At 34.8% G+C, this 27,706-nt stretch overlaps 3 protein-coding genes across 3 annotated transcripts; 1 reads left to right on the top strand and 2 right to left on the bottom strand.

The window, feature by feature from the left end:
• Positions 1 to 7,029: 7,029 nt before the first annotated feature.
• Positions 7,030 to 7,980, top strand: LOC147372186 (olfactory receptor 6C3-like). The gene has a single exon (XM_086404328.1). The coding sequence runs from the start codon at positions 7,036 to 7,038 to the stop codon at positions 7,978 to 7,980; it is 945 nt and encodes a 314-aa protein (XP_086260454.1). The 5' UTR covers positions 7,030 to 7,035.
• Positions 7,981 to 11,263: 3,283 nt separating this feature from the next.
• On the bottom strand, positions 11,264 to 12,205 carry LOC147372185 (olfactory receptor 6C1-like). The gene has a single exon (XM_086403624.1). The coding sequence runs from the start codon at positions 12,203 to 12,205 to the stop codon at positions 11,264 to 11,266; it is 942 nt and encodes a 313-aa protein (XP_086259750.1).
• Positions 12,206 to 21,743: 9,538 nt separating this feature from the next.
• Positions 21,744 to 22,691, bottom strand: LOC147372184 (olfactory receptor 6C3). The gene has a single exon (XM_086403623.1). It carries the CDS (start codon positions 22,677 to 22,679, stop codon positions 21,744 to 21,746), a length of 936 nt encoding a protein of 311 aa, XP_086259749.1. The 5' UTR covers positions 22,680 to 22,691.
• Positions 22,692 to 27,706: the final 5,015 nt, after the last annotated feature.

The raw sequence follows: 27,706 nt of genomic DNA, 5'->3' as shown, positions 1-27,706 counted from the left end.
TTGGGGGAATGCCAATTTTAACATATATACAATAACAATTCTTTTAAAAAGCCTGAAGAAACTGGTAACTTAAAAAACTTGAGAGCTGTGTGTTAAGTTTTTAGGTGGGCAATATGAGCAGCCCAGGAGACAGTGTCTCAAATAACTCTGAGAAAGTTGAGAAACTGTTCCAAAGAGGTACGGGGGAAGGATAGTATATATGTGATTTTGATATGCAATTAAGCACATATTTATTTTAGAATTTCTGCTGGTCTTACGAAGCTTCTGCCAGTCATGATAAACAATTTGCTGAAGAATTTTAGTACTTTTCTAGATATGAGGAGATACAAGAATTGGGCTCATAAAATCAGCTCCTAAGTGTATCTAACTATCTGAAGACCTGTCCTGGCAGTTTTCCTGAAGCAGAGAGTGCCTCATTTCTTCTCTCTACCCTCACTCCTTCAGGGAGTGTTGAAGGTCAGCAGTTGCAGCAGCACATGATTTAATCCTTGTAGAGGTTATATGGCAAGTACCCATGCCAACTGCCAATTTGTAGTTGCTTGATACCAAATATGACTACATTTGCTACGTTTAGTTGTATACTTAAATAAATGCTTGATGTTAACCTGGTCTTTTGATAATCAATAACTAAGGTGTTTTTATTAAATATCTTTCTCATATCTGTGGCTATTTTAGGAAAATAGCTTATACATACAATTCTTTTAATTGCCTCTTTAAGTGTTTTGCCTAATCAGTATTACAGAAACTAACAGTAGCAAAGTTTTACTATACACAAAATTGAGATTTTCTTGTTAAAAATGCTTATTTTAAGCATTAGAGTATGACATTATATGGAAAATGTACTGATTTGAATTTATATGAACAACTGTACAAGATCATGCAATTCTGGCCCTGAACATTTTTTTTCTGTTTTCCATGAAGTCAAAAATTGAAATAATAGGAGTTGCTTGTATATTTGTGAGATTAGTTGTTTGTGTGTTGCTTCATTTGCTATTATTTTCTCCCATTCTGAAGGCTGTCTTTATACCTTGCTTATAGTTTCCTTTGTTGTGCAGAAGCTTTTTGTTTAATTAGGTCCCATTTGTTTATTTTTGCTTTTATTTCCAATATTCTGGGAGGTGGGTCATAGAGGATCCTGCTGTGATGTATGTCGGAGAGTGTTTTGCCTATGTTCTCCTCTAGGAGTTTTATAGTTTCTGGTCTTACGTTTAGATCTTTAATCCATTTTGAGTTTATTTTTGTGTATGGTGTTAGAAAGTGCTCTAGTTTCATTCTTTTACAAGTGGTTGACCAGTTTTCCCAGCACCACTTGTTAAAGAGATTGTCTTTAATCCATTGTATATTCTTGCCTCCTTTGTCAAAGATAAGGTGTCCATATGTGCGTGGATTTATCTCTGGGCTTTCTATTTTGTTCCATTGATCTATATTTCTGTCTTTTTGCCAGTATCATACTGTCTTGATGACTGTGGCTTTGTAGTAGAGCCTGAAGTCAGGCAGGTTGATTCCTCCAGTTCCATTCTTCTTTCTCAAGATCGCTTTGGCTATTCGAGGTTTTTTGTATTTCCATACAAATTGTGAAGTTATTTGTTCTAGCTCCGTGAAGAATACTGTTGGTAGCTTGAGAGGGATTGCATAGAATCTATAAATTGCTTTGGGTAGTATATTCATTTTCACTATATTGATTCTTCCAATCCATGAACATGGTATATTTCTCCATCTATTAGTCTCCTCTTTGATATCTTTCACCAGCGTTTTATAGTTTTTATATATAGGTCTTTAGTTTCTTTAGGTAGATATATCCCTAAGTATTTATTCTTTTCATTGCAATGATGAATGGAATTGTTTCCTTAATTTCTCTTTCTGTTTTCTCATTATTAGGGTACAGGAATGCAAGGGAGTCAATATATAATGAATAATGCAATAAATGAGATCAAAAACACTCTGGAGGCAATAAATAGTAGAATAACAGAGGCAGAAGATAGGATTAGTGAATCAGAAGATCAGATCATATCAGATCAGTCGCTCAGTCATGTCCGACTCTTTGCAACCCCATGAATCACAGCATGCCAGGCCTCCCTGTCCATTGGTAGAAATAAATGAATCAGAGAATTAAAAGAAATGAGGACAGTCTCAGAGAGCACCAGAACAATATTAAACTCTACAACATTCAAATCATAGGGGTCCCAGAAGAAGAAGACAAAAAGAAGGACCATGAGAAAATATTTGAGGAGATAATAGTTGAAAACTTCCATAAAATGGGGAAGGAAATCATCACTCAAGTCCAAGAAACCCAGAGAGTCCCAAACAGGATGAACCCATGGTGAAACACCCCAAGACACATATTAATCAAGTTAACAAAGATCAAACACAAAGAACAAATATTAAAAGCAGCAAGGGAAAAACAACAAATAACACACAAGGGAATTCCCATAAGGATAACAGCTGATCTTTCAATAGAAACTCTTCAAGCCAGGAAGGAATGCAAGACATACTTAAAGTGATTAAAGAAAATAACCTACAGCCCAGATTATTGTACCCAGCAAGGGTCTCATTCAAATATGAAGGAGAAATCAAAAGCTTTACAGACAAGCAAAAGCTGAGAGAATTCAGCACCACCAAACCAGCTCTCCAACAAATACTAAAGGATATTCTCTAGACAGGAAACACAAAAATGGTGTATACATTCAAACCCAAAACAATAAAGTAAATGGCAACAGGATCATACTTATCAGTAATTACCTTAAAAGTAAATGGGTTGAATGCCCCAACCAAAAGACAAAGACTGGCTGAAAGGATACAAAAACAAGACCCCTACTTATGTTGTCTACAAGAGACCCACCTCAAAACAGGGACACATACAGACTGAAAGAGAAGGGCTGGAAAAAGATTTTCCATGCAAATAGGGACCAAAAGAAAGCAGGAGTAGTAATACTCATATCAGATAAAATAGACTTTAAAACAAAGGCTGTGAAAAGAGACAAAGAAGGTCACTACATAATGATCAAAGGATCAATCCAAGAACAAGATATAACAATTATAAATATATATGCACCCAAAATAGGAGCACCGCAATATGTAAGACAAATACTAATAAGTGTGAAAGGAGAAATTAACAATAACACAATAATAGTGGGAGACTTTAATACCCCACTCACACCTATGGATAGATCAACTAAACAGAAAATTAACAAGGAAACACAAACTTTAAACGATACAATAGACCAGTTAGACCTAATTGATATCTATAGGACATTTCATCCCAAAACAATGAATATCACCTTTTTCTCAAGCGCACATGCAACCTTCTCCAGGATAGATCACACTCCAGGCCATAAATCTAGCCTTGGTAAATTCAGAAAAATTGAAATCATTCGAAGAATCTTTTCTGACCACAATGCAGTAAGATTAGATCTCAGTTACAGGAGAAAAACTATTAAAAATTCCAACATATGGAGGATGAACAACACGCTGCTGAATAACCAACAAATCACAGAAGAAATCAAAAAAGAAATCAAAATATGCATAGAAATGAATGAAAATGAAAACATACAACCCCAAACCTGTGGGACACTGTAAAAGCAGTCCTAAGGGGAAAGTTCATAGCAATACAGGCATACCTCAAGAAACAAGAAAAAAGTCAAATAAATAATCTAACTCTACACCTAAAACAACTAGCAAAGGAAGAAATGAAGAACCCCAGGGTTAGTAGGAATAAAGAAATCTTAAAAATTAGGGCAGAAAAAAATGCAAAAGAAACAAAAGAGACCATAGCAAAAATCAACAAAGCCAAAAGCTGGTTCTTTGAAAGGATAAATAAAATTGACAAACCATTAGCCAGACTCATCAAGAAACAAAGGGACAAAAATCAAATCAATAAAATTAGAAATGAAAATGGAGAGATCACAACAGACAACACAGAAACACAAAGGATCATAAGAGACTACTATCAGCAATTATATGCCAATAAAATGGACAACGTGGAAGAAATGGACAAATTCTTAGAGAAGTACAACTTTCCAAAACTGGACCAGGAAGAAACAGAAATTCTTAACAGACCCATCACAAGCATGGAAATTGAAACTGTAATCAGAAATCATCCAGCAAACAAAAGCCCAGGTCCAGACGGCTTCACAGCTGAATTCTACCAAAAATTTAGAGAAGAGCTAATGCCTATCCTACTCAAACTCTTCCAGAAAATTACAGAGAAAAGTCAACTTCCAAACTCATTCTATGAGGCCACCATCACCCTAATACCAAAACCTGACAAAGATCCCACAAAAAAAGAAAACTACAGGCCAATATCACTGATGAACATAGATGCAAAAATCCTTAACAAAATTCTAGCAATCAGAATCCAACAACACATTAAAAAGATCATACACCGTGACCAAGTGGGCTTTATCCCAGGGATGCAAGGATTCTTCAATATCTGCAAATCAATCAATGTAATACACCACATTAACAAATTGAAAAATAAAAACTATATGATTATCTCAATAGATGCAGAGAAAACCTTTGACAAAATTCAACATCCATTTATGATAAAGACTCTCCAGAAAGCAGGAATGGAAGGAACATACCTCAACATAATAAAAGCTATATATGACAAACCCACAGCAAACATTATCCTCAATGGTGAAAAATTGAAAGCATTTCCCCTAAAGTGAGGAACAAGACAAGGGTGCCCACTTTCACCATTACTAATCAACATAGTTTTGGAAGTTTTGGCCACAGCAATCAGAGCAGAAAAAGAAATAAAAGGAATCCAAATTGGAAAAGAAGAAGTAAAACTCTCACTGTTTGCAGATGTCATGATCCTCTACATAGAAAACCCTAAAGAGTCCACCAGAAAATTACTAGAACTAATCAATGAATATAGTAAAGTTGCAGGATATAAATTAAATTTCATGCACTCAATATTACATGCTGTTTCTGAAGTTGCCTCATGTATCTCAGTCATTTTGCCTTTTTACATTTTTTTTTATCCATATTTACAAAACTGACTCACATGTATCTTTTAATGATGCCTCATTGGCGCTCTCTTTGCTTAGATTCCCCTGGGCTAACAGGAGACAGATAAAATAAATCCAGTTCCATGTGTATGACATACATAGAGAAGAACATTCCTATTTTCTGTTTTTCAAAGAAGAATTTGTAGAATATGTTAGGCTCTGAAGCCTAAGGAAAATGTTACTTAAATTGTATAGATAGATTATCATAGAATTACAAAATATTCACATAAAATCTTTGCATTAATACAAAGAAAATGTCTTAGTAAGTAGTGTTTCATATTATATGAAAAGGAGCAAGTGTAAGAAGTACTTTATGAGTCTGCCCAGGTGTAATTAAGTTTTTACACAGAGCTTGGGTAACAGACAAAGAGCAACTATGCATTGCATTATAATGAAAATATTCCTCAAATTTTGCAGCAGCAGGAATGAAGGATATTGTGGGTCAAATATTACCAGTCTAAACATAATGAGAACTATAAACCTTGAGAGCCAAAACAAAGTTAAATCACCATACTTGATTTGAGAGTACAAAAGAAACCAAATAAGTTGCCAACTCAATTCACCAACTCTGAATTTATCTAAATATGGAAGTAATCAGACTTTAAAATTTGAGACTAAATCATCAAGAAGAACCAGGGAGTAAGTATCTTTGATATTTTCCAGTATAATAATATGATTCCTTCTCATTAAAATGTTTTAAAATAGCATTTGTTTATGGGTTTGTGAATTCAAAACCTTTTTGATATTAAAATGTGATTATTTACTAACAAGAAAACTATTCATAGAGTCCTAAAGAACCAGCACAGCAATAAGTCTAGGGCTTTTCATTAACTTTTCTTAAGTTAAATGGTTTTCTGTTACAGAAATGAAATGACCTTCTCTACGTAAAGGAATATCTGCTTCCCAGTAAAAGTTTTGACCATCTACTTGGTCACTTTCTAAAGCATATTGTAAAACAAAAGAAAACTGATGTGCTCATTGCATGAACTAAACTATTTTTACACAATATTTATTTTAGTAGCAGAAGTTACACTCTCTTGTCCTTCCGGCCTTTTATCAGAAATAGAAAACAATGATGTGGGAAAGGGTTGCATCAACCAAACCCATAAAAGTAGAGAACACCAAAAAAATATTCCCATGGAAAACACATATTCTAAAGTGAGATATTTACTATGTACAAGAGTCATTTAAACTTGTGAAAGTTTCCTAAACAAAGTGGGCTTCAACTGGATGCTTGGGGCTAGTGCACTGGGACGACCCAGAGGGATGGTATGGGGAGGGAGGAGGGAGGGGGGTTCAGGATGGGGAGCACATGTATACCTGTGTAGGATTCATTTTGATATTTGGCAAAACTAATACAATTATGTAAAGTTTAAAAATAAAATTAAATTAAAAAATATATATAAATGTGGAAGAGGGCTACATAGCCTCTGTAAGATTATAAACTCTGTATTTAGATTATCTACAAAGCATACTGGTTTTTATAATACTGAGTAAAGGAGAAAAATAAATTAAATATTATCATATTATCACCAAAGAAGCTAAATATTTTAAAGAATAATTTGAAGTCTTAATAAAGAAAACAGTAGAAGAAATGTCCCAGTTTAAATGTTAACACGTAACTTTTATTTCATCCATGGCCTGTGAGAGTGTATTTTTGAAGATGAGAGCTCAATATTTAACTTCAGATAATATTCATTACTTGAATGAAAGGTTGAAAGGAAACTGGAGAAGTTACTGTATGGGAAGAGAGGTTTTCAATGTCAAACACTACTTCATGATGGAAGCTTTAAAACTTTTGTATTCTATCCGCAAATATCTTTTAACGTTTTTTAAGTCCTATAGGGAGAGCATATTGGAGAAGGAAATGGCAACCCACTCGAGTACTCTTGCTTGGAAAATTTGATTGGACAGAGGAGCCTGGTAGGCTACAGTCCATAGGGTTGCAAAGAGTCAGACATGACTGAGCAACTTCAGGGAGAGCATACATTTTCTGTTCTAATGAGAGAGAAAATAATCAGAAATGAAAAACCACACAAGACCCACAGAATTCATTCTTCTGGGGCTATCAGATGACCCAGAGCTTCAGATTGTGATTTTTCTCTTTTTAATCATCACATATATATTAAGTGTCACTGGAAATTTGACCATCATCATTCTCACCTTGGTGGACTCCCATCTACAGACACCTATGTATTTTTTCCTCAGGAACTTCTCTATATTAGAAATCTCCTTTACAACTGTCTGTATTCCTAGATTTCTGGGCACAATTATCACCAGGGACAAAGCAATTTCATACAACAATTGTACAACTCAGTTGTTTTTCTTCATTTTCTTGGGTATCACTGAATTTTATCTTCTAACTGCCATGTCCTATGATCGCTATGTAGCTATCTGCAAACCCCTGCATTACACAACCATCATGAACAACAGATTCTGTGTGTTGCTTGTCTTTTGTGCTTGGCTGGTGGGGTTCTTAAACATCTTCCCACCAGTTATTCTTTTTCTCCAGTTAGATTACTGTGGTTCTAATATCATTGATCACTTTACTTGTGACTATTTCCCTCTCTTGCAACTATCATGCTCAGACACATGGCTCCTTGAAGTGATTGGATTTTACTCTGCAATAGTGATTCTGCTTTTTACTTTGGCATTAATAATTCTATCCTACATGTTCATCATCAAGACAATTCTGAGGCTGCCTTCTGCCAGTCAGAGGAAAAAGGCATTTTCTACATGCTCCTCTCACATGATTGTCATTTCCATCTCTTATGGAAGCTGTATATTTGTGTATATCAACCCTTCAGCAAAAGAAAAGGCATCCTTGATGAAAGAAGTAGCAATTCTGAATACTTGTGTTGCTCCTATGATGAATCCGTTTATATATACACTGAGGAACCAGCAAGTGAAGCAAGCCTTTAAGGATACCATCCAAAAGTTTATCTTTTTCTCCAGTAAATGCAACTAACTGTAGCATTAAAAAATAAAGTTCTGGTCAATTATTTCTTCATTCATATTCTCTCAAAACTCTTTCACTACAGTTATATGATTCCTTTTTATTTATTCCTATTCTAAACTTCCCCGCAAGTTGAACCAAATAAATTGGATAAAGCTGAATATTGCTTCAGAATTTTCTGTAAATTTTTTTATTCATATGTTTTTGATGAAGTATAAAATGTTACAACATAAGACATTTTGTTTGAGAAAACGAATCTCAGGAATAATGTGGATTCTGAAAATTTCACTCTTCAGTTCAGTTCGGTTCAGTTCAATAACTCAGTCGTATACGACTCTTTGCGACACCATGAATTCCCTGTCCATCACCAACTCCCAGAGTTCACTCAAACTCATGTCCATTGAGTCAGTGATGCCATCCAACCATCTCATCCTCTCTTGTCCCCTTTTCCTCCCACCTTCCTTCTTTCCCAGCATCAGGGTTTCTTCAAATGAGTCAGTTCTTCACATCAGGTGGCCAATGTATTGGAGTTTCAGCTTCAATATCAGTCCTTCCAATGAAGATTCAGGAATGATTTCCTTTAGGATGGACTATTTGGATCACTTTGCTGTCCAAGGAACTCTCAAGAGTCTTCTCCAACACAACATTTCAAAGCATCAATTCTTCAGCACTCAGCTTTCTTTATAGTCCAACTCTCACATCCATACATGACTACTGGAAAAACCATAGCTTTGACTAGATGGACCTATTAGTCATACTACCTTATTTTAAACAAGAAATAGTATATGGGTCAATGTTTAGTAAAATTCTAAGACAGGAGGTTGGTGGACGATCCTTCGCTCACTGGGAAATCTGACCCACCACCTATTTTTGTTAAAAGTTTTATTGAACACACCTGAGCCCTTTCATTTACATGTTGCTCATAGCTGCATCAAAAATAAAGACAGGAAGAACTGAGTAATTGCATCAGGGACACTATGCCTGCAAACCCTAAATTATTAATGTATTACCTTTTTACAGAAAAAGTTTGTGTTGATCCCTGCTATTGATAATCAAAATGATTATACTGATAACAAACATTTAAATTAAACACCAAAGAGTTTGTATAGAATGATGTAGAGAGCTGCATTATCTGATAATATCAGCGTAGGCTCCTATATAAATTTTGTAAAATTTTTACAGATTTTTAATTCCCAGAACTAACCTATCTATTATTTATGGTATATATTTATTGAGTGAATAAGAACTCACAATCCTCAATCAAGTCTAAACTTCAGTATTTTCACATGGTGAAAATACTGTGAGCTTAGAAATTATAAATGTTTCAGCATGAGGGAAGGAGAAAGTAATGGCATGACTTCCCTACAATGTGGAAATCTCAGTATTATTTTTATAAGTTGTTTTTCTTGTGTTTCATCAAATGATAGATCTAAGACTCTCAATTGAGTATGGTATGTGAATATCAGGAAAAACTTGCCTCTGAGTTATGTTACAGTCTTTGTATAATAATGGTTTAAAAGTGAGGGGTGTGTTCCCTATCCTGAACACATGTGTACGTGTGGCAGATTCATGTTGATATATGGCAAAACCAATACAATATTGTAAAGTTAAAAAATAAAATAAAATTTAAAAAAAATAACAAAAAAAATAAGGGATGAGTTTAAGTACCTTTCATCATTATATAAATTTTCGACTTCATGGAAAACAGAAAAGAAAAAAGTGTTTAGGGCCAGAATTGCATGATCTTGCATGATTATTCATATAAATTCTGATCAGTACATTTTCCAATATGATAATGCTTAAATAAGCATTTTTAACAAAAACCCTCAAGTTTATATATGGTAAAACTTTGCTCTTGTTACCTTCTTTACTCCTATTGATTAGGCATATCACTTAAAGAGGCAATTAAAAGAATTGTATGTACAAGCTATTATCTCAGAATAGTCACAAATATGAGAAAGTTATAACACCCCTTAGCTACTGATTATCAAAAGATCAGCTTAACATCAAGCTTTTATTCAAATATACAACTGACCACAGTAAATGTGGTCATCTTTGGTATCCAGTAATATTTATTTTGTCAGCTACAAATTGGCACTTGTCATGAGTGCTTGCCATCTGTCTCTGCAAGGGTTAAATTATGTGCTGTGCAGCTGCTGATGTTCAACACCGCCTGAAGGAGTTCAGTGTGGAGAGCAGGACTGAGGGATTTTGTGCTCTGGAAAAACTGGCAGGACAGGCCTTCAGATAGTTAAACAGCCGCAGGAGCTGATTTTATGAGCCCAATTCTTGTATCTCCTCATATCAACAAAAACACTAAAATTCTTCATGGTGATGATTGTTTCTCATAACTAGCAGACTTTTCATGAGACGACCAGAAACTTTCTACAAAAAGAAATGTGCTTGAATACATGTACTCCACTTTTAACAAATCATATATATATACTGTCCTTCCCCTATACCTCTTTACATCTGTTTCTCACAGATATCTGAGGTCTGTCTCCCGGATTGCAATCCTCATATTGCTCCAAATAAAATTTAACTTGCAACTCTCACGTTGTGTATTGTTTTTAATTGATAATTTCTTCAGGTATTTTAAAAGAATTATTATGATACATATGCTAATTTTGGAGTTCCCCAAGAAGTGGAGGCTATTTCATAGTTTTCCCTAATAGCTTTCATGTTTTCTTCATTATAATAGTCTTTGAGTTGATAAATTATACAGCACAGAAAATATTAAACTAAGTAATGAGAAAGTTATTTGATTTCTCAAGAAAGTGTAACTACATCATTCTTGTAAGTTGTACTGTTTTCCACATAGTTCCTAAATTGGCCACAATATGAAAAGGAGAGTATATGTAATGTTCTAATGAGACTGTAAGATTATGTTTATTATCCTTGTGTGGTAATAAAAAAATAAGATTAAACATGATACAATATTTACTCAATTACTGAAAAGAGTAATTCTGGTGAAATCACAAAATGCTATTATCTCTTGCATTTTAAAATTTCACCAGAAGAAAAGTACATGAGAGAAGGTTTGCAATCTGAATGGAAAAAAAAAATGTGTATGTATATATATATGTACATATATGAAAAGTTCAAATTTAAATGGCAAAAATAAAATACACATATGCAAATATCCTTAGTAAACTGCTGACAATAAAAATATAAATGATGAAAATGCATCTAGGGAGGCTGTGTGGATATTAATAAATTTTGAAAAACCTGGAGTTTAATTTAATTGCTTTTCATTCATATGCCTCGAATTCATGAAACAGGGACTTTTATATTTTCATTTCCTTGAGAAAAACATAGTCTTCCTTGCCATGTCCATGAAGGCTCTCTTGACTTGCTGATTCCTAAGAGTGTAGATAAAGGGGTTCAGCATGGGTGTTACTGAGGTATTTAGCACAGCCACTCCCTTGCTCAAAGAGACCCTGTCTTTTGCAGATGGATTCACATACATGAAAATGCAGCTGCCATAAGAGATGGAGATGACAATCATGTGGGACGAACACGTGGAAAAGGCCTTTGTCCTCTGAGTAGTAGAAGGGATCCTCAAAATTGTTCTGATGATATATGTGTAGGACAGAATTATTAATGCTAAAGTGAACAAGAGGATAAACACAGCACAGGAAAACCCCAGTATCTCTAGGAATTTGGTGTCTGAACAAGAAAGGTATAATAAAGGGAAATAATCACAAGTAAAATGGTTGATAACATTGGACTTACAGTAATCAAGCTGTATGAAGAACATGAGTATTGGGAATATAATTAAGAATGAAGTCAGCCAAGAGGCCAAGACAAGCAGCGTGCAGACTCTGTGATTCATGATGGTCAAGTAATGCAGCGGTTTGCAGGTGGCAATGTAGCAGTCATAGGACATGGCAACCAGAAGGTAAATCTCAGTGACTCCCAAGAAAATGAAAAAAAAAAATAACTGAGTCATACAATCATTAAAAGAGATAGTTTTATCTCCCGTAATAATGGTGGACAAGAACTTGGGAATAGTGACAGTTGTGAATGAAACTTCCAATATGGAGAAACTCCTGAGGAAGAAATACATGGGGGTCTGGAGGTGGATATCCAGCAGGGTCAGGGTGATAATGGTCAAGTTCCCAGTGATGCTGAGCATGTAGGTGATGAGCAGAAAGACAAACATCACAACCTGAAGTTGTGGGTTATCCGACAGTCCCAGGAGGATAAATTCTCTTATTTCTGTGTTGTTTCTCATTTTACTTCTTCTTTTAAGTAACCGTCAGGAGAAAACACAAAGGGAAGACACAGAAAAGGGGATTATCCATGTATAACAATGGGATTTGTCTCTGAAAGTAAACTTACTATGCCATGCTAACATAATTCAGGAGATTTTTAAAAACAAGTTAATAAAAATAGGTAACTTACTTTAAAGTAAGTTTTTACCATATACCAGTATGTGTGTTTCACATAGAATATTTCTTTATCAAATCCCTGTTTTACAGGTTGGAATCAAAGTAGAAATAATTTTTAAAAATCTTATCCAAATCACATACCTGAGTTGAAAAAGCAGGGGTCATCACCTAGATCTTTCTAAAACCTAGGAAATACAGTAAAATAAATGCTACCTCTTGACTTGTAAAATGCCCCACCCCCCACTCTTAGAGGATTCCCTCCTTGTTGGGAAAGACTTCGTCTTTTTTCAAGCCCCATAAAATCATCCTATCCTAGTTTGTGTCAGCTGGTTCCTTGTATTGCTATTCTCTACTGTAATATAGAAAACCTAAATGTGTCAGGAAAAAGTCACCCAGTGGATATGTCTCCAAAATGAAAGTCATTGGAATGAAATATTTAATAACCTGACAGTTTTCTAAGTTTCCACTTAGACTCATATTAACTTCCCAACCTCATACTTCTCTTCTAAGGCCCCAAATAATGGAATAAAGGAATCCTGACAATGGATTTGCTTCAGCAGTATTCTCAGATATTAGACAGTCAAGAGAGGAGGCAGAGTGGATGTTTAGTAGATTACATCTGTGTTATGAGTTAAGGAAACAAAATGTGTTGTTCAGTCTCCAAATAGTGTCTGACTCATTGTGACCCTGTGGACTGCAGCACGCCAGACTTCCCTGTCCCTCACTATCTGCTAGAGTTTGCTCAAGTTCATGTCTATTGCATTGGTGATGTCATCCATGCCATCATGCCATGGTGATGCCATGCCTCTGACGTCCTCTTCTCCTTCTGCCCTCAATCTTTCCCAGCATCATAGTCTTTTCCAATGAGTCAGATGTTGGCATCAACTGGCCAAATTATTGAACCTTTCATTAGATAACAGCAACGGAGCTGCTCTGCTACATCAGTCAGCTCAGTTCAGTTCAGTTGCTCAGGCCTGTCCAACTCTTTGCGACCCCATGAATTGCAGCATGTCAGGCCTCCCTGTCCATCACCAACTCCTGTAGTTCACTCAAACTCACGTCCATTGAGTCAGAAATGCCATCCAGCCATCTCATCTTCTGTTGTCCCCTTCTCCTCCTGCTCCCAATCCCTCCCAGCATCAGAGTCTTTTCCAATGAGTCAACTCTTTGCATGACATGGCCAAAGTACTGGAGTTTCAGCTTTAGACTCATTCCTTCCAAAGAACACTCAGGACTCATCTCCTTTAGAATGGACTGGTTGGATCTCCTTGCAGTCCAAGGGACTCTCAAGAGTCTTCTCCAACATCACAATTCAAAAGCATCAGTTCTTCAGTGCTCAGCTTTCTTCACAGTCCAACTCTCATATCCATACATAACTACTGGGAAAACCACAGCCTTGACTAGATGAAATTTTGTTGGTTCCTATGCAGCTCTGCTACATAGGAAATCCCAAACCAGAATTAGGTCATCTATGAATGGTTTAGCACCAGGTTCCCTACAAATTGGGTGCCGTGATGGGTGATGGGGTGACTACCTTTCTGCCTGCACCCAGTCCCAGGATGAAGGGCTCTCTGCACCTGACCCTGGTCCCAAAGAATAGGGTGGTGCTCCCTTAGGGACCCTGCGGAGTCCTGCCAGGAGGGATGTTGAGGGACCAGCTATCCAACACCAATCAAGGCTCCTGTGATGCTGACATATCATTCTGCATGGGCAGGACTCTCACTTAGAGGTGTTCAGTCATAATCCCACAGATGGTTGCTTCACTCCATTGGCTCTTCAGCTAAGCTCTCAACCAAAGTATATGGATATCTGAAAACAAACATTACCTTCCAGAGAATATTTTTTCTTCAAAATTTATTCCATCTAAATGTTACTAGTATTTTCTGTCCATTTCTGTTTCTCAGAAGTCTCCAACACTTTGCAGCCCCATTGACTGTAGCCCACCAGGCTCCTCTGCCCATAGAATTTTCCAGGCAAGAATACTGGAGTGCAGGTGCCATCTTCTACTTCAGGGGATCTTCCCCATCCAAGTATTGAGCCCAAGTCTCTTGCAAATCTTGCATTGGCAAACAGATTATTTACCAACTGTGCCACCTGGGAAGTATCTACATTAATATTCCCTTAATAGAATCTCTATTTTGTCAGTGTATTAGTATAAACATGAAATAGCAATGAAAACCTTTATTTTGTCATTCGAATTAACAGTAATAATAATGAATTTATGTTAAAAGGAAGCTGAGTTCCCTCAATAAATTCAGGCAACCCAGAATTTGATACATATTTACAAATATAAAAGTCATTGTTCTCAGTTAACAAAAATCATCTATAATTAACAACTGTGTCTAAGAGTCATACATGACTGAGCGACTGAACTGAACGGAACTGATGACTTTGATCTGTAAACCACTTCTGGAATGTGAGGTGTTAACCATTCCTGGGATGGTTTTGGTAAAGTAATGAAGAATATATCCAAATTTCTAAGACACTATTTCCAAGTTTTTTTTTTTTTTTCCTTACAACTCATTCAAGCTTTTTTTTCCCTTAGTCCCATGGAACTTAGGATAACAAGTTACATATTCCTTTCTGTCCCTTCCTTTGTAATGAATTCTAGTGTCTTGGATAAGGGCTTCCCAGGTGGCACTGGTGGTAAAGTACACGCCTGCCAATTCAGGAGACATAAGAGATGTGGGTTCCATCTTTAGGTTGGGAAGATGCCCTGGAGGAGGGCATGGCAATCCACTCCAGTATTCAGCCAGGAGAATCCCCATGTACAAAGGAGCCTGGCAGGCTACAGTCCATAGGGTCTCAAAGAGTCAGATATGACTGAAGTGACTTAGCAACAGTGTCTTGGATCTCATTGTCGAAACAGGCATGTGGCTCATTGAAAGTGAAAATTAACCTATATGATAAACAAATGCTGGCCATTGTGTTAAATAAGATAACTGGAAGTGATTTTCACGACACATATGCTATTCCATAGTAAAGTGTAAGCATGGCTTCTTTGAGACAAGATCACTAGCATTCCCCAAATTCACCAATTTAAAAAAGTGACAATATTTAAATGTCTATTAAAGATTACATTCCTTATTTTATATAAATTGTGAGACACGAGTGGGAAGCTCTCTAAATTCCACAATATAATTGGAAACAAATTAGCTTCTCACATTCTCTATGTGTACTGAATTTTCTCTTCATAACTTTAAGACTCCTAAGGAAATCGTAAGTAATTCTATGAACACATATATCCTCAAGGCAGTTTTCACCCTTTGCATACGACATAGTATTCCACTTCCTTATCTTTTCCTTTCACTTGAGGATATTTTTCTTGGTGTTAGGTTTATAAGCTAGAATAACTTGTCACAGAAGAGAACAGAATATTTATTAAATTTGATATATTGGGTAATAGCCTGGTTTTATAACAACCCTAACCTTTTTCTAGAATGATTCATTCCACTCCTGATTGTGTTTGCTGACATCTAATACCATGGAAAAACATTATCATGACTGTAAGGGGAAAAAAAAAAACTCATAAGAGTTAATTTAGATTATTTTCAGATTATTACTTTATGACTGCCTTTGCCAGTCCTACAATTAGTTCAGAGTCCTGTTTCTCTCAGACCCCTAATTAAAAAAAAAAAAAAAGTCCTTGTTTCTTTCTTAATGGAAAAGGGAAATCAAATTAAAGCACCAATAAGTATGAATAGGAATAATGAAGGGAAAACTGTAAAGCCCTAAGTCACTCTCAAAATCTGTATATTTTCCTAGAAATGTTGCTTCTCCCCTAATTGTCCCAGTTTTAACTATTATCTATGCCTGAAGACAATTTTTAACTTAAAAAGGAAATAAATTCTTATAAAAATATGGCATCAGGACTTAACTTTAGTTAAAAATGTGTGAGGCTATTAGGGATTTGTATTCCAAGAGAAATTATTAAAAATACAACTCTCTGAGTTGTATAGGTTGTTATAGGTTTCTTTTCCACTATGAACATGACTATTATATTTCATGGAATTATTATGAGGGCTAATTTAATTAAAAGAAAAGTGATATTATATAAAAATTTTAAAGCATGCATTCCCAGAGTAAATACTATTTTTATTATTATTCCTAAAAGTAAAATCAATTATTACTTTTGAGGAAGATGATCCCAATATAAAAAATAATAACCATTTTTGAGGAAACTCGTTTGAGAGACAATGATAAGATTTATGCAGTTATCTAACAGACTCATAACAATATTTTTGTGTAATGTTTGAATAACCTAACAATGAGAGGCTAAATTGTAAACAAAATCATATAGCTAGTAAATGGTCAAATTGGTATTCTAAATTCTTTCTGCTTGAACTGAAGCATGTGTTATTTATCAAACATATATTCAATGAAGAGGACCAAACTCAAAGAGTAATTTTCTAACAATGAATAAATAATTAGTAAGACAAACAGAAAGTATTAATGTGCTCATTCTTCATAACCCTTGATATTTACAGAAAGGAAAGGCAACTCCAAATTATTCATCTCCATGTAATGAAAAGTTAAGCTAAGAATGTATAAATCAATGCTAAGAAAAAGTTGTCATTGGCTTTTACTTTACAGTCTTACCTCTTTTTGTACAAATGCATCACTTCAGGTGACTGAAGCTATTTTAAAAACTTGATCACTATTTCAATTTTAGGATAAGATATTGAGCATTTCTAAGAATACTTTATCTCACCACATTTGAAATTACTTTATTTCTATAGATAAATTTCCTTGATACATGTTACATGGAAGCCATGGGAGCAAACACAGTGAAGGGAAGCAAGATATGGAGTTACTGTGGTCCTTTCTGGATGTGATTTCTATATGAATTTTAACCTGCATGAGGCAAATGTTGCTTTATCCACCATATGGCTAAGGCTCATGGGAAATGCTCCAGCGAATCAAATGTGACAACAGGGCCAAGAGGAAATACACTAAGGATTATAAACATATTATCAACATTTATATCACTACTGAAACAGAAAACTTTGTAGATAATATCCAAACAGATAGAAAAGCATGAGAACTAAGGCAGAAGCATATGGATTATTTTGCTTACTAGCTATGTGAAGATATCTAAATGTACAGGATTTTGGAAGGGATTTCCTGAATATCCTAAATCACCATTTCTCTGAAGAATAGACCTTTCCCCCTTGCTGACTAAACTACTATGATGAATGAATCTTATGAGTAAACATTACATTTTCCTTTCTTATGTGATAAAATGTCTCTATAAAGTTGCTCTCTGTGCTACTAAATAAAAGAAAAATTAAAAATCAAATAGAACATAATAAAAACAAGAATGAGACCAAATTTCATACTCAGTGAATTCCAATGAAATTTATGAGAAATTTTAGATTAAATACACTTTAAACTGTTCAAACTCTTCCAAAACACTTTTCAGGTATTTTTTCCATAATAATAGTACTAACTGTTGAGAAGGATCTACCAGAGGTCCTGTTTTCATCTGATTGATTGTCAGTGTTACAGTAGTTAAGGAAAGCATAAAATCTAGTAATTTTACAGGAATTTACAACTCATATTCCTTTTAATCTAATTTTAGAAAGGCCAGAAAATTAAATAAACCTCATCTATTGACTCAATCACTGTTATTCATTCAACAAATATTTATTGAGATTCTTCTAGCTTTACATACTATAGGAGCACTAGAGACACTACAGGATCAAAATAGATATGACCCAAACTTTAATCAGCCTACCAAGGAATCTCCAAACACAAATATAGAAGATATTGTCGTGGGCCGTGCACAGGTTGGAAAAGAATTTCCAGACATATAGAATGAGAGGGAAATAAAGTTTATTAGAGTGGGAGATGCTGATAAGAAGAGATACTACACTTGATCTTAGTTAAAAGGCTGAGAGGCAATAGACTTAGGGACATGGGGAGAGGGGAGGAGAGGGTGAGAAAGAGCAACATGGAAACTTACATTACCATATGTAAAATAGATAGTCAAGGGGAATTTGCTGTATGGCTCAGGAAATTCAAACAGGGGCTCTGCATCAAAAGGGTTGGGATTGGGAGGGAGTTGGGAGGGAGGTTCAAAAGGGAGGGGATATATGGAATGATAAGGTGATTTGTTTCAGCATTGTCTTTGGGTTGGTCAGAGGATATTCTTGTTCTACTACCACTTGGAGATTTCTTGTATTCTAGAAGAAACAAACTTAACAAAAAAGTTAAAGGTATATGGCCCAAAGATTAAAAGAAGTAGGAAAGCTGCTCAGGGGCTAGCCAGGAGAACCAGGGCCAGACATTGGTTTGTGACATTAGTGTTTCTCTAGGTACAAGAAGATGCAAGAATTTGGGTTCATAAAATCTTTACCTGAAAACTTCTGACTATCTGAAGGCCAGTTCTTCTGGGCTTTTCCCAGAGCACAGAGTGCCTTATTTCTGATCTCCATCCTGAGCTCCTTTTAAGGGGTGTTGAAGGTCAGCAGCTTGCAGTGGTCATGATATAATCTTTGTAGAGACAGCTGGCAAGTGCCAACTCCTAGTCAGCAGGGTCCACATATTGAACATGCTTTGGGTGCATTTCATGCCCATTGTGCCCCACAGTGCTGGGAAGGCTCATTCCAGGTCCAGGGAAGATTTCATTGATTGGCCACTCAGGGTGCTGTTATTGGACCAGGTCTTGTGAGTAGCAAAAGTCTCTGGACCATACCTGTCTTACTAGCCTCTTGGTCCAGGAAAATAGTCCCTCTTGTTGCTTCTTCCCATATCTAGAGTTACATTATTACAGTCATTGATATCATGGAACTGCTTATCAGCATTTTATCACAGGCTCAGTCACACATTTATTAACATAAGAAACAATCTTCTGATACAAGAGACATAGAAAATAGTACACCTAGCAGCTGGTAATAAGGTCACAAGCAAGAATTTAAGTCAAGAACTTTCATTAGGTATAGCCCAGCACACCCTGGGTAATCTGACTTGGTTAAATGAGTATAGACAGGTGTGACTCTCCTGGTTGTACATCGAAAGGTTGGTTATAGAGATAAGCTTAAGAAACAAACTTAGAGTGTCCTTTTTAATAACTTAATTAAACCTTTATCAATATAACGTAACAGTAAGGAACTATCTCAGAAGTGAGTCGTAGTAAACACATACCTTAATTAACAAAACTAGAACTTAATATTAAGTGAAATATAATTTTTTTGTCATTGTGAGGGCATTAACCCTGTAGCCAGAGAAGGCTTTAACCCATCAAATAAAAATGAGGTTTGTCAGGGAGCCTGAAAAATCCAAGCGGCCGTCGTGGATTTCCCATAGCCCTGACTCTTATTTACAGCTATTGTTAACCCATTTTTAATTCTCTAATTTAGGAGTAGATTATTGCCATGTTTTAAGGACATCAAATAGCAAAAGTCTAACAGTGAAGGGTTATTTCTTGTAGAAGCAGAATGAGCTTTTACATGTATCATAATCTTTAATAATTCTTATTTACTTTACCAAAGTAACAAAAGATTTAAAAAACAAATAAAATACTTAAAGGCAAAGAAATTCATAATCTGTTATTGAAAGCTTCATTCTAAGAAAACTTTGTTCTCTTAACATAGAGAATTGGCTAAATTCCATCCTGTTACCAGTTTACCAGATAACAAACAAACAAAATTTTTTATTGATTAATCTTAGAAAAGTCTTTTCCATAAATCTTGAAATAGCTGTATTCTTGCAAAGGCATCACAGTGAAACCATAGAAGGCATGTTAAAATCTGATTAAATTGCAATTGACAAAGTAGCTTGGCCATTGCTGTGATACGTAACACTAATATGATAACTAGAATTATAATTGAGCACATTTTTATCAGGGTATATCAGATCTATACAAATTCCACATAATTTTAGTATATATATGAAGTCCTGAACAAATCCAACTCCAAAATACTGGAATGGTGGTTGAACCGCCACTTGGTGTAGGTAAAAACACCAAGTTACAAGGGAAAAGAAGAAACAGAAAATAACCGAATCAAATAAAATAAACCTCAAAAATTTTACCCTAAACAAATGGAGATTTTTAAACACTTGACAAAGACATCAAAATAACCATCATAAATATTATCACTAAATTCAGGAAAGTGGCAGTGTTTTAGTTTTATTGAATTTATTCTGAATTATCTGAATGAATTTTTTTCCAAAATAATAGCAAACATGTGAATTATATACAAATTACATGATATCATGATCAATATTTATCTTCAAAACATGTATTGAATTTCACAAAATAAATATCTTGACATTAAAAGTCTGATGCATGAGTACATATCTCTTTGGACTGAATTTAGCGTATGCCGACTAAAAATATATAGTCACAACCTGAAAGAAGAGAGCTATTTTATTTGATGGGAATGTTTAGGACTCTGAGCCCAGGAAACAGCACCTCAGTAGCTCTGAGAAAACTGCTTCAAGAAGACAGGAGAGGGAGTCAGACTATATACAAGTTCGCAACAAAGAGAGCAGGCAGCCTGAACACCAAAGATCAGGTATCAAATTAAGGAATTTAACATTCTAGGTATGGGAAGATGCAACCTCTAGGTCCACTGAATTAATTCCTTTCATAAACACCTCAGCTGCTACTGCTACTGCTAAGTCGCTTCAGTTGTGTCTGACTCTGTTTGACCCCATAGATGGCAGCCCACCAGGCTCCCCCGTCCCTGGGATTCTCCAGGCAAGAACACTGGAGTGGGTTGCCATTTCCTTCTCAGCTATCTGGGGCCAAATCCGGTTCCCTTGTTCACCTTAAAGAGTTGCAAGTGGCTACTTCTTGCATCACCCCTAGGTACTCAGCAGTCACCATGAGGGAATGAGACTCTACTGGTTCTCAGTTTTGGGAACTCTCATTCACATTTGGAGACCAGAAATTGCTGATGGCTGTGACGTTTCTTGTTTGTTGATATGACAGGAGATATTTTCACTTCACACATAATATCACACAGAATATATAGATTCTTTAAACCATAGGAAATACTAATGTCCATCTTGAAAATACACAGGAAATTACACACTCATTTTGAAACTCTATATTTGAAGTACAGGGTGGTATCATAGGATCTTTTCAAGGACTGTTGAAGAGACTTAAAACCATCTTTCACATTGTGCTATGTCTTAAAGAAATACATTTCATTTTTACAAAAGTTCTGCATGAGAAATAACCTTATTATATTTTTAAATGTCAAAAAATAATACACTGGAGAAACAGGAATGGAAGTAGAAGCAGCAGACTGGGAAAATAATATATTAACTGTCAGGTGGCATGTTAAGAGACTATAAAGACCAACCATAGTTATACAGACTTTAAGGAATTTCAGGAATTAACCAAACTGCCATTTAAAGTTGACCAAAAAATCATTTATTGGCAGAAAAGACTGCTTTATAGACCATGTCTTTGAAGGCTTGTTTCACTTGTTGGTTTCTCAGGGTGTAGATGAAGGGGTTCAGCATGGGGGCCACAGAGGTATTGAGAATAGCTACTCCTTTTGTCAATGATGCCTTTTCTTTGGCTGAGGGATTAGCATACATGAATATACAGCTTCCATAGGAGATGGAGATGACAATCATGTGAGAGGAACAAGTGGAGAAGGCCTTTTTTCTCTGACTGGCAGATGGGATTCTCAGAATAGTCCTGATAATGTACATATATGACAAAATCACTAAGGCCAAAGTGAATAGCAAGGTAACCAAAGCAAAGTAAAAACCAATTATTTCTAGGAACCATGTATCTGAACAAGACAATTGTAAAAGGGGAAAATAGTCACATGCAAAGTGATCAATGACATTGGAAGCACAGTAATCCAGCTGGAGGAGAAGCATAAGGGGTGGGAAAATGGTCAGAAACCCACCGAGCCAAGCACAGAGCACAAGCAGGCTACAGAGTTTCCTGCTCATGATGGTTGTGTAATGCAGGGGCTTGCAGATGGCAACATAACGGTCATAGGACATGGCGGTTAGAATGTAAAATTCAGTCACCCCCATGAAAATAAAGAAAAATCGTTGGGCTGCACAATTGTTGTAAGAAATAGTCTTGTCTTTGGTAATAATTGCCCCCAGAAATCTAGGGATGCACACAGTAGTAAAGGAGATTTCTAAGAAAGAGAAGTTTCGGAGGAAGAAATACATTGGTGTCTGGAGATGGGAGTCCACCCAGGTTAGGGTGATGATGGTCAGGTTTCCAGTGACACTTAATACATATGTGATTAATAAAAAGAGGAAAATCACAATCTGAAGCTCAGGATCATCAGAAAGGCCTAGAAGGACAAACTCTGTGATCACTGTGTGGTTCATTTCTTTCTCTTTTTCCCTTCTTTTTTCTTCTTTTAAATATATTTAGATAGAAAGTGTATTAAAAGGAAGTGATGAAAAATATAATTCATGATGACCAATATCATCATCATTTCTAAAAGCATTCTATCTAATTCATGCCAATATTGTTTTCTTTTAATACCTTATTTACAATTTTTCTTAAAATGTATTTGTGGGTCATGTTTTATATAATAGTTCTCTTATTCTAAATCTAACAGGAAAAGTTAGGAAATCTTTATATGAGTCATATTATTCAGAGATGATAAATGAATTTGATACTTTTTGCTTTGTCTAGTTTATGCAAGTCCTTGCAGTTTTGTTGGGATAATCCTATAAAACATACATCATTTTTTGTCAGGTATCAGAAAACACTGCCATCTAAAAGAGAAGTGGATGATCTTAATTCCATCATAAGATATAAATGAAACTTAAAAGAATAAAGTAACAACACCTTTTATGGAACAAGAAATCAATTCACGATTTTCTTAGCAAATAAAACAAACTTTAAAATATTTAATGATTAGATAATTTAATTACCAGCTTTATTTTTATATTGGGGTTTATGAATGTAATTATCAACATGAATAGGCTATAGGTATTAGATATTATTTACAAGAAAATATAATTAATTTATATATTAAATATCATTCACTTAATGGTTTATCTGATAATTCCTTTGAAATCATTAATGTTTCACATTCTCTAAGATTTTCTATGTATATATGTATAGAAACTTTATATATATAGAAGACTGTGTATATTTTTGAGCTTAAAAAATATGCAGTATTTATCAATTTTTTATTTTGCATTGAAGCACGAACTGAAAAATAACTACTTGCCTCAGATAGTAGCAGCTCCATTACCCAGACTTCAGCCCAGTATATTTTCCATTTGAACATCGTTGTTTCTCAGCTATTAAACTTTATGAACAACTGTTTTATTCCCTTGGAGTTCTACCCCATATTTATCTTTTACATGAAGTGACTAATTCAAAAGGATATTCCAGAAATGTAGAGGAAAACCTCTCCTATTAATCCAAAGCCATTCAGCTAATTCCCAGCTCCACTGGATGTATCTATCATTCTGCATATCTGGTTTGCTAAAATCATAATAGCTCCCTTTTCTTATTTTAGATATTCACATTTCTGCTGTGAATAATAGAAGATAAATCATCGCTACTCTGCCAGACACTAGTAAACATCACACAAATCAAATTTGATGATTTTTTATCTATTTTATGATGATTCATGAAAACTAAAAATGGAATATCAAAAACCTTAAGAAGATATGGAACTTCTATCATCCTCTTCAATAACGTTGGTCTAGAAGTTTAAGGGAGGAATATTTAAAGTGAGAACTGCAAGTGACATGGCAACGTGGGGTATTAAGAGTGTAGAGTCTTAAACTAGGATCTGGCATTTAGTTGCACTAAATGCTCAAATATTCAAGTTTAGCTGTTGTGACCTATGAAGAGAGACCTGTGTTGATCTCCTGGGAACAAAGGCCAGGCAACAGCTGTGCTATGACGTGGAAGGTCAGGGATTTCTGGAAGCTAACACTGGTGTTCTCAGAGCCTCCTGACTCTCTTCTATAGTGAATCTCTCTTGGGAATGTTTATGTTCATCCCACAGAAGAGTTCAATGGGGACTTCTACAAAATAATACTTTTTTCATTTATCACAATTATTTACTATTTTTGAGTAATAAAATAATGTGAAATCTTACAAAAATAGCACTCAGTCGACTTTAGTTTTAGTCATATTCTTGGCACATGAAAGTTTTCTACATATACACTTTATTACTTATCCTTAGACTTCATTGTTGTTGGAGCTTCAAGGTTCTTTCATAATTCTAAGTTATATAAGAACTTTATTAAATATTAAGAGTAACAAGGGAAAAATAACATACAAGGGAACTTCCATCAGGTTATCCACTGACTTTTTAACAGAAATTCTACAAGCCAGAAGGGAATGGCATGATATATTTAAAGTGATGAAAAGAGAAGAACCTACAATCAAGAATACTCTACCCAGCAAGCCTCATTCAGATTTGATGGAGAAATCAAAAGCTTTTCAGATAAGCAAAAATTGAAAGAATTCAGCACCACCAAACCAGTTTTACAACAAATGCTAAAGGAACTTCTCTAAGCAGGAAACAAGACAAGGAAAAGACCTACAAAAAATAAACCCAAAACAATTAAGAAAATGATAATAGGATGATACATATTGATAATCACCTTAAATGTAAATGAGTCAAATGCATCAACCAAAAGACATAGACTGACTGGGTGGATGAAAACCTGTGCATGTATGTACTTCCAAATACTATATCTCTCTGCTTAACCTCCCAAACAGTATGGAATCATTTTATATTATTAGATTAATCATGTTCCCATTACAGCTTGCAATTGCATTGATCCTTAAATGCTCTCTGGCTAATGATTGTGAAAATTGAAAAACATCTTTTACTATTGTGATTATGTAACTATTACTCCTTAATATCATTGTATCATGATTGGGCAACAATAGAATTCTATATCATCAACACTAACATTTAATAGGAAAACCTATAATCACCTTTTAAAATAAAGATGCATATCTGAAATATCTTGGAATTTTTTGAAAAATACAAATGCCCAGGTATTGCTTTTTTCCTCCAAAGCTCCAGATATGATTCTAAGGAGCAGCCATGTTTAAGAAGAACTGGACCACAGGATGATCTTTTACTTTTATTTAGTTGGTTTCACTTTTTCTATTTCATATTCAGTGCTCCCATCTCATTTAGCTTTTGTTTTCAGATTTCTCCATCTCTTCTACTTTTTTTTATGTCCTTTTCTCAAGCTTTTATCAAGCATAGTAGAACAGTTTTCATATACATATATATACATAGTATTTGTAGGGTATATATATATATCTCTCTTAGAAAATTTATGAATTTTTTCCTAAATAAAAAATCTGACATTTTGATTCAACTTGACTTCATATTAATAAAATTCTATATTTTTAATTATAAAAATAGATATAAAACAAGCAACAAAGTTTTATTATATCACACAGGGAACTATAAACAATATCGTGTAATAAACTATAATGGAAAATAATTTGAAAAATAATATATGTGTATATGTGTAACTGAATTACCTGGCTATGTACCTGAAACACTGTAAGTCAACTATACTTCAATAAAGTATATATGCTAAGAAATTTTAAAAAAGAAATGGAGCTTTATGGTACTCAAGGATGAGATTCTGCAAAGTATTTTAAGATCACTATAGAAAATTATTCTACACTATAAAGTCTTTTAAGCATGTAAAAGACTATGTAAATAATCAATAACATGTCACAGACCATAACAATGTTTACTGAGCTTAGAAAAAGATTAGAAACTCATATATATATATATATATAAATTCTTTACATTTTTAATAGTACTTCTGATAATAATGAGAAGGAGAAAAAGAAAGAGGAGGGTAGAGATAATTTTTTTTTCAGCAATGACTATAGTCTGGGATAACCCAGAGGGATGGTATGGGGAGGGAGATGGGAGGGGGGTTCAGAATTGGGAACACGTATACACCCGTGGCGGATTCATGTTGATGTATGCCAAAACCAATACAATATTGTAAAGTAATTAGCCACTAATTAAAATAAATAACTTAAAAAAAATCTATAGTCCAGACCTAAATCCCAGGGACGGGGGAGCCTGGCAGGCTGCCATCTATGGGGTCACACAGAGTCGGACACGACTGAAGCGACTTAGCAGCAGCCACAGCAGCAGCAGACCTATTTTAATTGTTTTCTTCATATTGCCTCTTCGAATCCTGCCAACAGCTTTATGAGGTACCTGTAAATGTTATTCTCTTGCAGAAACATTTATCTTATCTTTTTCTCTGAAAATATTTTATAAGATTGTTGCCCAATTGGTCAAAGTTTATGGGAAATTTTAAGACAGCAAGTGGATAGACTATCTATAGCCTATTGGGCAATTTTGGCTCATGAACTATTTTTATTAAAAGCTTTATTAGACATGCTTTAGGCCTTTCATTTACATGTTGTTCATAGCTGCATCCACACTACAGAGAGGGACAGTTAGTTACCTCAAGGACTCATGGTCTACAAATTCTAAATTATTAATATATGACCCTTTTATAGAAAAAGTATGTCTTGACTGGTGATATTGATAATCAAAATGCTCATACAGATTGCAAACATTTATAATAACCACTAAGGAATTTGCATAGTGTTATGTACAGAGCTGTATTATCTGATAATATCAACATAAACTCTCTCATATCTTTTGCAATAATTTTACAGTTCTTTTAATTACCAGAACTACACCTATCTACAGTCTATGGTATAATTTTTTTTGAGTTATTAAGAAGTCACAGTTATCAATCAAGTCTAACTTCTGTATTTTCACATTTCCAATTAAGCTTAGAAATTATAAATGTCCAACATGAGGGGAAGAAAAAGTAACTGCATGACTTCCCTACAGTGTGGAAATCGCCTCAGTATGGTTTATAAGTTATTTTCTTTGTGTTTCAGCAAATGATGTATCTAAGACTCTCAACTGAGTATAGTACAAGAATATCAAAACTTAGTTCAATAAATTATGATTACAGTCTTTCTATAATAATGGTTTAAAAGTGTAGGATGAGTTTGAGCACTCTCCATTATTATTTCAGTTTTTGACTTCATGGAAAACAGAAAAAAATGTTCAGGGCCAGAATTGTATGATCTTGTACAATTGTTCATATAAATTCTAATCAGTACATTTTCCATATGATATCATACTCTACTGCTTAAAATAAGCATTTTTAACAAGAAAATCTCAGTTTTGTGTATAGTAAAACTTTGGTACTGTTAGTTTCTCTAATACTGATTAGGCATATCACTTAAAGAGACAATTAAAAGAATTGTATGTATAAGCTATTATCTCAAAATAGCCACAGATATGAGAAAGTTATTAAAAAAAAACTTAGTTATTGATTATCAAAAGACCAGCTTAACA

This window comes from Bos grunniens, chromosome 5, assembly GCF_055505025.1.
Source record: "Bos grunniens cultivar Pamir isolate PY7600 chromosome 5, Bosgru_T2T1.0, whole genome shotgun sequence".
Taxonomy (NCBI): domain Eukaryota; kingdom Metazoa; phylum Chordata; class Mammalia; order Artiodactyla; family Bovidae; genus Bos; species Bos grunniens.
This window is presented reverse-complemented; position numbering and strand designations above follow the sequence as displayed.